Source organism: Nuphar pumila, chromosome 5 (genome assembly GCF_984573655.1).
Source record: "Nuphar pumila chromosome 5, dmNupPumi1.hap1.1, whole genome shotgun sequence".
NCBI lineage: Eukaryota > Viridiplantae > Streptophyta > Magnoliopsida > Nymphaeales > Nymphaeaceae > Nuphar > Nuphar pumila.
The window spans coordinates 8,198,618-8,211,622 of record NC_143253.1 but is presented as its reverse complement, the minus strand read 5'-3'; the positions used below and the strand labels follow the sequence as shown (position 1 = coordinate 8,211,622).

Here is a 13,005-nt window from a genome sequence, read left to right as displayed (position 1 = left end):
CTTGTTTTTGGCACTAAATTGCTCTGTGGTGTTTGGTTTCAGTGAATTCAATGGAATCGGAAAGGGCGATGATTTAAGGACATCAATTAGAGTACATATTTATTTCTTAACCAACATTTTTACCTTTCACTAGAAAACACATCCTTCTTAAAGCATTCTCTCCTAATTTTTTGAGTAACCTTTTATACAGTTCCTTACAAACAAAAGCGTAGCTGGGGGGGGGGGCAGGACTGGGCTGTAGCCCAGTCCTGCCTCCCGAAACAGTTAAATTTTTTTTTTTTTAAAAGCCCAGTCCTAGCCCAGCCCTGATTCCATATGAAATAGTTTTTTATCCATTTTTGTAGCGCAGCCCAGTCCTAGCCAAGCCCTGACTGCAGCAAATAGTTTGATTTGTCCATATGAAATAGATTTTTATTAATAATTGTAGCCATTTTTTATTTTATCTCAAAAAAAAAATTTAACCCCCGACTATTGCACAAATAATTTTTTTTTGCTACACCCCTGTTTGCCCCCCCCTCACATGAATCCTAGCTACGCCCCTGCTCACAAAGTTCTTCAGGTGTCCCTTTTATTTTAATTTTTATATTTTCCAATTAATTCATTAAACCCACGCTTTTTTTCAGTTTCTGTGTTATATGGCACTTTCTAACTATGATTTTCTTCTTACTCATTCTCATCATATTTATTTATTTTTTCTCCTACTTGCCTATGTCATTTCTTTAGCTTCACCAATTCTTTTCCACATTTTCTAATTCTAATATACAAAAATATATATACATATACATAGATGCGCTAACATATGATAATATGTTTGTTACAGTTAGATTTATATACAATCGACCTTGAACATCTCATTTTTTTAACTTTTTGCCTATTTTTTATAAATTTAACCCCATAAATGTAATCTACATGGTCCATTTAGTAGGGATCGGCACATGGATTGCGGGATCCTGAAGTGGCAAGGTTCTTTTGGCAATGCAGAAATTGGTGGCTGCAAATGCACTAAAATGTCCCCTTAAAAAATATGTTTTTCATTAAAAAAACTGTGATTCACTGCTTATCAAATCGACCATATTCAACACATCTATGGGGTCAGATTGAGCAAAAACATGCACCAGGAGATCCCAGATCGATGTACCTACAATCAATTGTAGGAATATATGATAGATATATTGCAAATGAAACTAGACATCCAATAGGAAAGTAAAATGGCTTAAGTTATTGATACTCTAAATTGTGATTGAACAGAATCGCCAAAAACCTTATTTGCCCCAGAAGACTAGATCCACAATCAAGTGTGGATAAGCTAGTAACATAATCTAAAGCATAGAATGGGATCAGAAAAAATAAACCAAATTTCATTAGCCATCACAAGTTAAAATAAACAACAATGAAGTCCCAATCCACTTGATTAATATCTATTAATCAAAAGCACATTGAAAACATCTTAATGCCATGTGAAAGCATGTTTCAGCTCTTCTGCATGTAAAAATCTTTCTTATAAACGTACAATAGCAGTGTATCAAAAATTTGGTGAACATCAAGGGAAACTGATTGCCAGACCGAGCTGCTGTGCTTGAAAAATATGCCCAACTGCTGGCCACCATAACTAGAACAATAGTGCTTCCTCTAAATCTTTTTGGGTTGATTCAGAAACACATCTCTACTTTTTGTACAAAGTAGTAGCATGATAATTTGATTCTTGGTCACCATGAAACTAGTGTTTGAAACCAATTTCAATCTGCATAACACCAACCTGCTCAAAGAAAAAGACTTCTGAGGAAAGCGTCAATGCTACATACCATCTTGCAGCTTTACATGGAATGTTGCAAACCTTGAAGCTTAGATGAGTGATGAAGCAATTCCAGCAGAGAAACATGCACCAGAGCAATAAGTTTCATGCTCATGCATACTGTCAGCACTGTTAACATCAGGGAATAGATGTAGCATGCATGACTGGCGAACAAGTTGAACTGATCCAACCTGCATCCATGACCATGACTTTCACGATATGGAGCAAAAAATAAAATTGAAATATACATATTCTTAAAGGCCTGTTCCAAAATGAGCAATCTCAAGAATGTACAATGCTTGAAAAGAATGCAACATGAAAAGCATGAACTCTACCAATAACTGGTACAAATCTTGAATTTAAAATATTGAAAGGATCTGCCGCCAAAAATACCTTACAACAACAACGCCTTCATCCCAAAACAATTGGGGTCGGCGATATGAACAAAAAAAGAAAATCATTCTGGGTCTTCCACATGAATCCTTCTCCAATCATTTCTATCCAATGCCATGTCCTCGGTGAGGTTCAAATCATTCATATCCTTTCCTATCATCTCCATCCAAGTCTTCCTAGGCCTACCCCGACCTCTTTTAACTAATATATTTTCCCATTTCTCCATCCTTCTAACTGGAGCATCATTAGGCCTTCGCCGAATATGTCCAAACCACCATAAACGATTCTCTCTCATATTATTTTCAATGGGTGCAACGCCTACCTTCTTACGTATCTCCTCGTTCCGAATCTTATCTTTTATTGTATTTTCACACATCCATCTAAGCATACGCATCTCAGCTACACTCATTTTTTGAATATGATGTCTCTTGGCAGCCCAACATTCCGTACCATATAGTAAAGCGGGCCTAATTGTCGTCCTATAAAACTTTCCCTTCAACCGCAATGGCATTCTACGATCGCACAACACTCCAGTTGCATTTTTTCATTTCATCCACCCAACCTTTATCCTATGATTTACATCTCCATCAATTTCTTCATTCTTTTGAATGATAGATCCCAAATATTTGAAACAATCATCCACCAGTATTTTCCGCTCACCAAGCTTCACTACACTCCCATCACTACTTAGTTGCTTACTAAATCGACATTCCATATATTCTGTGTTACTCTTACTCAACTTAAAACCTCTGGCTTCCAATGTTTGTCTCCATAATTCTAACATAACATTAACCCCAGCTCTAGTCTCATTAATCAAAACAATATCATCAGCAAACAACATACACCACGGCACATTTTCTTGAATTGATCTCGTAAGCTCATCCATCACTATAGCAAATAGGAAAGTGTTTAATGAAAATCCTTGATGTAACCCAACCGTTATAGGAAAATTGGTTGTCACCCCTCCATAAGTGCAGACATTGGTTACTACTCCATCGTACATATCTTTAATTATACTAATGTACTTGAGAGAAACGTCTTTCTTCATCATTGACCACCAGAGAACATCCCTAGGTACTCTATCGTATGCCTTCTCCAAATCAATAAAAATCATATGCAACTCTTTGTTGCTCTCTCTATATCTCTCAATAAGTTGTCTAAGAAGATGTATAGCTTTCATAGTTGATCTTCCAGGCATAAAACCAAATTGATTCTCCGATATCATTATAACCTTCCTCAACCTAGACTCAATCACCCTCTCACAAAGTTTCATAGTATGACTCATGAGTTTTATACCACGATAGTTTGTGCAATCTTGTATATCACCCTTATTCTTATATAGAGGCACCAAAGTACTCTTCCTCCACTCATTAGGCATCTTATTTGTCCGCCAAAAATACCTTAAAAAGAAAAATACCTTTTCAATATTGGTCGTAAATATAGTTACCTAGACAAACTCCAAAGTAAAATCCCTGCATTTCATGCTACCAATAGCAAAAAATACAGGGATAATTTGGATTTAACAACAGAGATTGTATTTTGATGAAACATCAATTACACTGCATGTTGCAGTTAACTTTTGAGATTGTTTTCTCAAACTTACAGCTTGCACAAGAAATCCTTACTCATTTAACATAATGTACTTTATTTGGTATATTCAAACAGGTAGTTTGTCAAAACATGCCAATTCAGTTGAACTTGAAAATTGAAAAAGTAAATATACAAGGAACAAACACAGCAAAGCTTAGAACCATTTGTGCTTCACTTTAGGGGTCCATTTAAGTGGTCAGCAAATTCAGGCCTCTTCATGCACCAAACTTAATTTGGATGGACCAATTTTTGGGTTGCTATTTTATCAAAAAGGAATTCCAAGGTGTGATTCTTTAGAATAAGGTAAGAGCCTTACAGCTGGCTTCTCATGAACAGGAGGGTTCAATAAAATAGTTAGAGGAATATTGATAGAGCAACCCAAAATAAAACATAGAAACAAATCCTGCATTTTTATGCTGCCACAGGTTCAAGTGTCATTTTGTAAAAAATTTCATGGCTTTACATGTGGCAGCAGAAGTTTTGGGGGCTTAATTCCTGACATCTTTTTCCCCAAAAAAATCTTGAATTATTTGTATTGAGAAGAATTTTACCTGGCTACAAAATTTATCAGATTTCCTCTATTTTTTATAGCTTTATCGGAAATGAATGCAGATCAGCTAAACAAACATATAAAAGTGCTTGTCCTAGTTTCAAATGCACCTTTGGAAAGCTCAGGAAAGATAGTCAAACTCTGGTGTCAAAATTTGCAGCCACCCCAAATTGCGGAGTTTGTAGGGTGGGTTGTTCACATTGATGGGAAATAGTCCAGCATCCATGTGAATATCAAAAAGAATGATGACAGGAAGTAGGCAAACTCCATAGTTCCTTTTGTTGTTTTTTGGAATAAATTTTTACCAGGTAGTTGAACACTTAGGGGGCAGTGATACTGCTACGATTTAATCTAAGGGATGTCAATGGACTCTATGTAATGAAGTATGCGGAAATGTAATACAAGAATGCTAATGCATTCACAAAGTCCAATAATGGACAAGCACAAAGGCACAAGAGAGAGATAAGAAAGAAGTCCACTATGGGACAATACAAAAAGGCTTTAAAAGGCTACACCAATAACTAAAAAATAAAAAACTTCATTCGAAAGAGCTAAAAAGCTTAAGAATACAACGGGAGAAGTCCCCTATTTATATACAAAGAAAAGGGGAAAAAGGATAGCCATTGGGGGCTCCCACATGGTGTCGTTGGGAGCCCCTAAAGGTCATATTTATGACCGTTGTGGGTACCAACGACTCTATGTGGCCAATGAATGATAAAAATGAAAAAAAGAAAAGAAAAATAAGAAAAAATAAAAATAAGTCTATCCTATTTGAAATAGTTGTTTCTAAAAACAACTATGTAAAAAGACCAAAATACCCCTACCGGGTATATATATATATATATATATATATATATATATATATATATATATATATATATATATATATATAACACTCTATCCAGAAGTACAAGAAAATTCTGCAAGAGACTAGTCACAAGACACTCACCTAAAAGATCTCCTTCTTCCCGGGCTATTGAAAACCAACATCAGCTTCCAGCATTAGCAGAGGACAGCTTCTTCTTCTTGTTTTTCACCTTCACAGCATCTGCCAGAGTCAGCTTCTGGCTCACAGGTCGTGCTTCAGTTTCCACCTGTTTGTATGAGTCGCCCATGTATACGTCTGCAATTTTTTTCTCTGGATGGGATTCGCTAGGCCCATCAATCCCATCTGAGGCTTTTCCTTCACTATTTAAAAGAACAGAGCCTGCTTATTCCACGTGCAAAAAATTGTAAGCCATCAACAAATTTATAAAGAACCACAAATAAAATAAAATATGACAAGAGACTAACAGATATTCCTGCAGTAGTTCGTCCCTCAAAAAAGCCACTTCAGGGAGGCCCTTTTACAACACAGACTAAGAAAATCTATGAAGATCATTGTTTGGCTCAGGAAATGCTCATTGGCTCTAAATGTATTGAGAGATTTGTTCAAGCTTGTCAACAAAGCATCTGCTTATCATAACTCAGGCTTGCACAAATCAAACAAAGCCAATTCTTTAGTCCTAGGAAAAAATCGAACATGAACTATTCAAAAACTTGGTGAATTTTAGCTTGACTAGTGGGTTTTGCCACAGCCCTCACTGGCTACATCAGTGTAAGGCTTGCAAGAATTGGGTCAGTGAGCAGAAGTTTTCATGGAAATATTGGCATGCACCAAGGTGTTAATTTATAATCTTTTTTGTAAAAAAAAAAATATATATATATATATATATTAATATGTATACACATTAAATATGTATATTATGTGTTAATACATATATATATTAGGGAATCTACTTCTTTTGTTGTATTTTTCTTTGATTTATTTTTATTATTTTATTGTAATAGGTAGTGCCCCTTAGGGGCACTTTTGTATTTCTGTTATAGCCGTTGGGGCTAGCCCAATTAGCCCTGGGGCTAGTCCACTAGCTATTGGACTAGCCCAACGGCTAGTTGAGCCCCTCTCTGCCTTAGTCTCTTGTATATATATGTGGGAGCTAACCCACATATTATTATGCTTCTCTTAAGCATTTTTAGATAATAAAATTATTTATTTTTATGTGTTGTAGCCCTTGAGTGGCTTGTGCTTGTGCTATCTTTGGTGATCTTGTTTTTGCCCACAAGTGGCTTCTTGTATTTGTGCACGCATTTGTAATTGTGTAGCCCTTAGTGGCATCTATTTGTGCATTCTTATTTCATTACTTGGTATTAGAGTCTTGAGTTCTTGAACTTGTGGGTTCATGTGATCGTGGATTGTGTGTTGGTGGTTCATGAGATCGTGGGATAGTTGCTTCACAAAACTCACCTCATTATCTTCTTATTCTTCTCCTTCCTCTCTTATTTCCTTCAATATGACTGACAAAGAAGTCGTTACGGTTGTTCCCATCAAGTTTGATGAAAGCAACTACAATATGTCGGCCACCGTGGTGAAGAAAATCCTAGTTAAGAAAGACTTGTGGCAATATGTTGATGGCTCCACATTGGAACCTATTAAGGATAACATGGATATAAATAAGACGATTCCAATAACTCATGGGGGACGTCCAGATGAGGTTGATCTTCCTAATCAGTCTCCAGATAAATCCGACATTCAAGAAGATTAGTTAAAGAAGACTAATTGGAATGGGACTCCAGAAATATATGACAACAGGGCAAGTCAATATCAAGAAGAACAGCTAGTCAAGAGGCATGAGGATCATGTCCAGCCAAGTCAAGATCAAGGATTCAATCCTGACCGTCCAACACAAAAGGGTAATTATCTACAAAGTCCTAATTGTGTAAACCTCAAGGTATCTGATGTAGATCAAAATAAGGTCTCTTTGAGAGACCCTAAAACCATGTAAACCTGCATATATTATATAAAATCCCTCTCCTCTCAGGAAAAGTCGTGTAGAGAGAGAGAGTGCATGTTCGAACCATGTTAAATCTTTGCGTATGTGTGTTTGTGATTGCTTATTTTATTTGACATGTTATCAGAGCCCTTTGATCTTAGGATCGTGTGAAGTCATCCAGCTCTGTTCGTGGTGATTTTTTTATCCTCCTACTTGATGTTTCATTCAAATCTTTCTATTCGTAGTGATGGCTGCAGAAAACAAGACTGGTGGAGCAGGTTTTATTGATTCCTTCCCTTTAGTTCCTGCACCTAATACTTTACAACATTTTTTGTCAGTAAAATTGTCCATTGTTGGAGTCCTAGTTTATTCTACTCTTAAAAAGATATAATTTGATGGGTTTTGTTGATGGTACAAACCTATGCCTTCCTATGTTTCTGTGAGGGGCTGGAAAGGAAATGGAAAAAAATCCTGAATATGTCAAATGGGAAAGGATGGATCAACTTTTATTGAGTTGGATCCTCTCTTCATTATCTGACACCGGTCCATTGCCAAGTAGTTGGATTAACTACTTCATATAGCACGTGGAACACACTCAGAAAAACATATGCTGCATGCTATTAATTCATGAAGCTCAATTACATGAGGGTGATGATTTAGAACCACCCATGGCAAATCTAGCCTACAAACAAAACAATCAAGGACCCAACACCAGAAACCGACCTATACAGGGGAAGTTTCAATCTTCTCGAGGAAGAGGTGGAGGTCGACAATCTGGTCGACCTGGTCAAAATAGAGGGGGTCAACAGTCTAATCTGGGGATTTGTCATTCATGCAGCAATCAAGGACATATTGCGGCACAGTATCGTACTACTTGTCAAGCATGTAGGAAGCAAGGGCACAGTGCTTTGCAATGTAAAGCCTTTAAATTTCGTAAGGAACAACATGCTGCATTAGATGAAGGAACTTGGTTCCCTCATACTGGAGGGACTCATTATGTTACAATCGACCTGAATAATATTTTTCTACAATCAACATACCAGGGAGATGATCAATGGTTCCTGCTTAAATATTGCTCATATTGGTAATTCAGCTTTTAGAACTTCCAGTTCAAAATTTATCATGAATGATATACTTCATGTTCCTAATATTACCAGAAATCTTTTATTTGTTCAAAGATTTACTAAAGACAATGATGTCTTTTTTTAATTTTATCATGACTGATGCTGTAATAACCGTAATTTTTATCAAATAAATAGACTTAAAATTTACATCCCTAGGTTGTTACAAGGATATTGTATTGTTTTAATTGTTTATTTGTATTTGGACCTCGGATATCCTATTTGGAACTTTAACGTCAGATCCATAAATATCTTGTTCGGATCTTCGATAATCCGATACGATCATTAGATATCGAATCACGAACCTTAATTTGAATATTTAATAATCAATTTTCAGTCAAGGTGATCAGATTTCTGGTTTTGGGATCCGCAAAATCCTGGACATAGAAGATTTAAATTGGTTTGGGTCCGATTAGAATTTCTAATTGGATCTGAGATTCGCTGATTGAAGTCCATAATAGTTGTCTTGGACTCGTAAATATTAAATTTAAGCCATGGTTCAAAGTCATGGTACGATGAAAACTTTGGATCCTTGGATCCAGATTTATTTAAAAGGGTGTACGAAGCACAATGGACCCCGGATCCATAGTAAATTAGTAGAGATTTATAATAATGTAATTGGATCCTCAATATCAAGGGTCATATTGAACACTGGATACAGAAAGAATTCAGGGGATCCGCAAAGTTTAAATTAAATGTTTTTGTACCTATAACACTTTAGAGGGGTCCATAATAGCATATGTGATGGGTGGATCCACATTACGAAATTTGGATCCTGGACCTCTGAGATTTAAATGTAGTATGGATCCAATTAAAATTTTAATGTTAGATCTATAATAATTTGCTGGAATCCACGATTCGGATCCGGGACCCATATCAATTAGGGTCCATATATATAATATCATATACATATATTAGAAATAAATAGATAAATAATAATAGTAATACAATAGTAAACACATATTAAATATATATAAATAATTTTAATAAATTTACGGTTGGATCCATATGGATCCAACTTACGGATCCACATCGCAAGAGGGACGCGGATCCAACACTCGGTTGGATCCCGCGTCTCGGATCCAGACCCGCGCCGCGCCCGCGTACGCAAGGTAAGTGTATAATTTTTTTTTACTCGATACTGGGCTGCCCGATAAACTGCGTAGGGTTCTGAGTGAACCCTAACGCAGGGCGATAGCGTGAAAGGGGAAGGGGTGTGCGCAGCCGCCGGGGAGGAGGAGGTAACTACCTCCTTCGGTTTCGGGGCCACCCGCCCTATTTACTCCCCTCCCACACCTCTCTTCATCTCATGCCCTTTGTCTTCCTCTTCCTCTTCCTCTCACACTCTTTCCCTCTCGGTTGTGCCCTCGCTCGTTGTGGTTTCCCACCTAGCCCTGTCGCCGACTCCTTGTTATTCTGATCACCGTTGCCAGCGACCTCACAGGGCAGCCCAACATCGACGACGATGACTCCTCTTTCAGACGAGCGAGTGTAGCCGGTGGCAATTCTGAAATCAAGGCTGTTGGAGGAAAGGGGTGGTCGGCAACACCTCCATCCATGGCATCTCCGAGGAGAAACGCTGGAACAGGTAGGATGCTGTGATTTCTTTTTGGTGGGCTATGGAATGTGATTAGGTGTGTGCGTGGGAAACAAAATGGAAAATCCCCAATTTGGAGGTTTTTCTGTCAACCCTAAACTGAAACCCCAAATCTACGATTTGGGGGTTTCAGATTGTTATTGTAAAGGGGACTATTGTGGTTCACATTTCTGTAAAATGGGGAGAGGTTTTCGATGCATGCGATAGGGTTTGTTTCGGTTAAACGAAAGAAAATTCTTACGGGGTCGTTGTTGTTAAATTATGTAATCAAACTTGTAATTTTGCATATATATTTTATATATATAAGGTAATACATATACATATATATAATATATGTATATGTATTTACCAATTATATATATAAAATATATATATTCCTAGTAAGGGTAGTTTAGGAATTTTACACATTCTTTTTCGAGAATATGTTTTTGTATTTATTTTCTTTTTCTTTTTCTTTATTCTTTTTTCTTTTTACATTTAATGCATTGTATTTGCATTGGGAGGGGCCCAACCCACTAGTCGTTGGACCCCTCCAACAGTCACATTTGTGACCGTTGGAGGGGCTCCAACGACTATGTGGAGCCCCTCCCAAGGCCTTCTCAAAGCCCTATATATATGGGCAGCTCCTCTTGTATTTTCTTAAGGGATTTGGGATTATAGCCCAACCTCTTTAGTTGTTTATGAATCTTATGAGTGCATTTGCACATTTGTGATTCGGTGTGTTGTGCTTGTTGTGCACAAGTGTTCTTGGGTGTGTATGTTCACACATTTATTCTCAAGGTTATTGCGTTATCAACTAAAGTATCTTGTTGAAGATACTTTTACATGGTATCAGAGCCTCGTTGAAGAAAAAGAATTGTGATTCGCCTTCTCTTGCATTCCTCGAAAAGCGTGCCTTCAAGTTTTTTAAAATCAAAGAGGATCACCTTCTTCGAGCAATATTTTAGGAGCCTCTCTTGTCAAGAAAGACGCGAAAAGTAATTAAGGTACGTACTATCCCTTGCATTCTTTCCTCTCTAATGGGCGAAAAAGACTCCCATTTCTCTCTTGGGTTTAAGCTTAATGGCTCAAACTATCATGTTTGGGCCGGTAATATGGAAGCCCATATTAAAGGAAAGGGGCTTTGGGGTTACGGTCATGGATCCATACCGGAACCGGAACCCAAAATTACCATTATTGAAGGAGGGGATATCAAGATCCTTGAAGGGGATGAAAGACAAAAGGCCCTTGAAGAGTATTCTAAGAAACATGATGATTGGGAAATGAAGAACTTCAAGATCTTATCTTGGATTTTTTCATCCGTTGAGACCAAGATAAACGCCAATATCATCAAATTTAAAAGGGCTTCCGAAGCTTGGGTATATCTTGAGAAAATGTACACCTCAAGAGATCTATCCCACAAGTACTTTCTCCAAAAGAGGGCTTTGACTCTCCAACAAAATGACATGACCATTCGGGAGTACTTTGCCGAATTATCCTCTATTTGGGACGAGCTCGCAATCCTTGAACCTAAATGGAGTGGTGAGGCAATCGAATTAAGGCACAAACAACTTGAAGAAGACCGGTTCTTCAATTTTTTAAATGGCCTTAGACCCGAATTTGAACAAGTTTGGTCCTCTCTTCTCTCCGCCTTCACATCCCCCTCACTTGAAGATGTTATCACCAAGCTAAGTGGTGAAGAAACCCGTATGGGGATTGGCAAAAATAATCCTAGCATTCTTGTTACTTCCTCTACTCAAGAAGATGGTGAAATGGCTAATGCCGTGTCAAGACCAGGAAATAAATGAAGACCTATAGACCTCCTTATTTCAAGAATCAAGGTCAAGGAGGAAATGATCGGTATGGCAAAAGAGACTATAGCAAAGTGACTTGCTATCATTGTAAAGAACCCAGACATATCAAACCTTTGTATCCTAAATGGAAGAAATTGATTGCAACGGCTATGGCATCTCAAGTTGAAGAACGACCTTCTTCATCAAGTGAGTTTTTTTCTCTTCAACAAATCGTAGAAGCACTACAACCTCTTCTCAAGGGAGGTACTTCCGGAGCCGCTATGTCATCCTCTTCCCCCAATAAGTCATCTTGGCTTTTAGATTCCGGGGCATCCTTTCACATGACCCCTAGCTATTGCTCTCTTTCAAATTTTTCTAAAAATTCTTTTCCATCCTTTGTATCAACCGCAGACGGAACATCTCTTGAGATTAAAGGAATAGGTAATTTTGAAAAACAAGACTTCTTTGTTCCAAAAATTCGTTTTATCCCAAACCTTAACCTAAATCTTCTTTCCGTTTCCCAACTCTCGGACCATGGTTGCGATATAAAATTTTCTTCTAATAAATGTTGGATACAGGATCGCCAGTCCGGGAGATTGATTGGGGAAGGCTCTAGAAGAGGAGACCTCTACTACGTAGATTTTCTTCAAGTTCCCAAGAGTCAATTTTGCAACGTCGTCCAAAACAAAGATATTCATGTATGGCATAAGAGATTGGGTCATCCCAATATAGTTAAAATCTCTTATTTGCCCTTTGTTAAACATCTTTGTAAAAGTGACTTTTTGTGTAATGAATGCATTCTTGGGAAAATGAAATGTTTGCCTTTTCCTCAAAGATCCATGTTTACGACAAAACCATTTGAAATTGTCCATTCCGATGTATGGGGACCGGCTCCGGTAATGTCAAAAGAAGGATTTTCATATTATGTGATCTTTGTGGATGACTATACTAGGTCTTGTTGGATCTATTTCCTTAAACATAAACATGGAGTTTTTTCAACCTTCAAAAGTTTTCACATGATGATTTCAAATCAATTCAATGGATGTTTAAAAATCTTTAGGTCTAACTCTGGAGGAGAATACCTCTCAAATGAATTTAAGAGTTATCTTGAAAATTTTGGTATGCTTCACCAAAAATCTTGTCCGAAAACCCCTCAACAAAATGGGTTAGCCGAACGAAAGCACAGGCACATCATTGAAACAACTAGGACTTTGCTCATTTCTCAAAACATTCCAAAAAATCTTTGGGCTGAGGCAGCTCTTACTTCTGTCTATCTCATAAACCGACTCCCATCGAAAAATTTAAACAAAATTTCTCCCTTTGAAAAACTGTATGATAAGGAAGCTGATTATAGCAGGTTAAGGGTCTTTGGGTGTA

At 37.4% G+C, this 13,005-nt stretch overlaps 1 protein-coding gene across 1 annotated transcript in view; it reads right to left on the bottom strand.

Moving 5' to 3' along the window:
- Positions 1-5,415: 5,415 nt before the first annotated feature.
- The window catches only part of LOC149836666 (exosome complex component RRP45B-like), a 33,861-nt gene continuing 26,271 nt past the window's right edge, over positions 5,416-13,005 (bottom strand). The window contains exon 5 of the mRNA XM_090005508.1: positions 5,416-5,532. Coding sequence (XP_089861634.1) covers positions 5,514-5,532 — 19 coding nt within the window. The 3' untranslated portion in view covers positions 5,416-5,513. The remainder of the gene's footprint in view (positions 5,533-13,005) is intronic.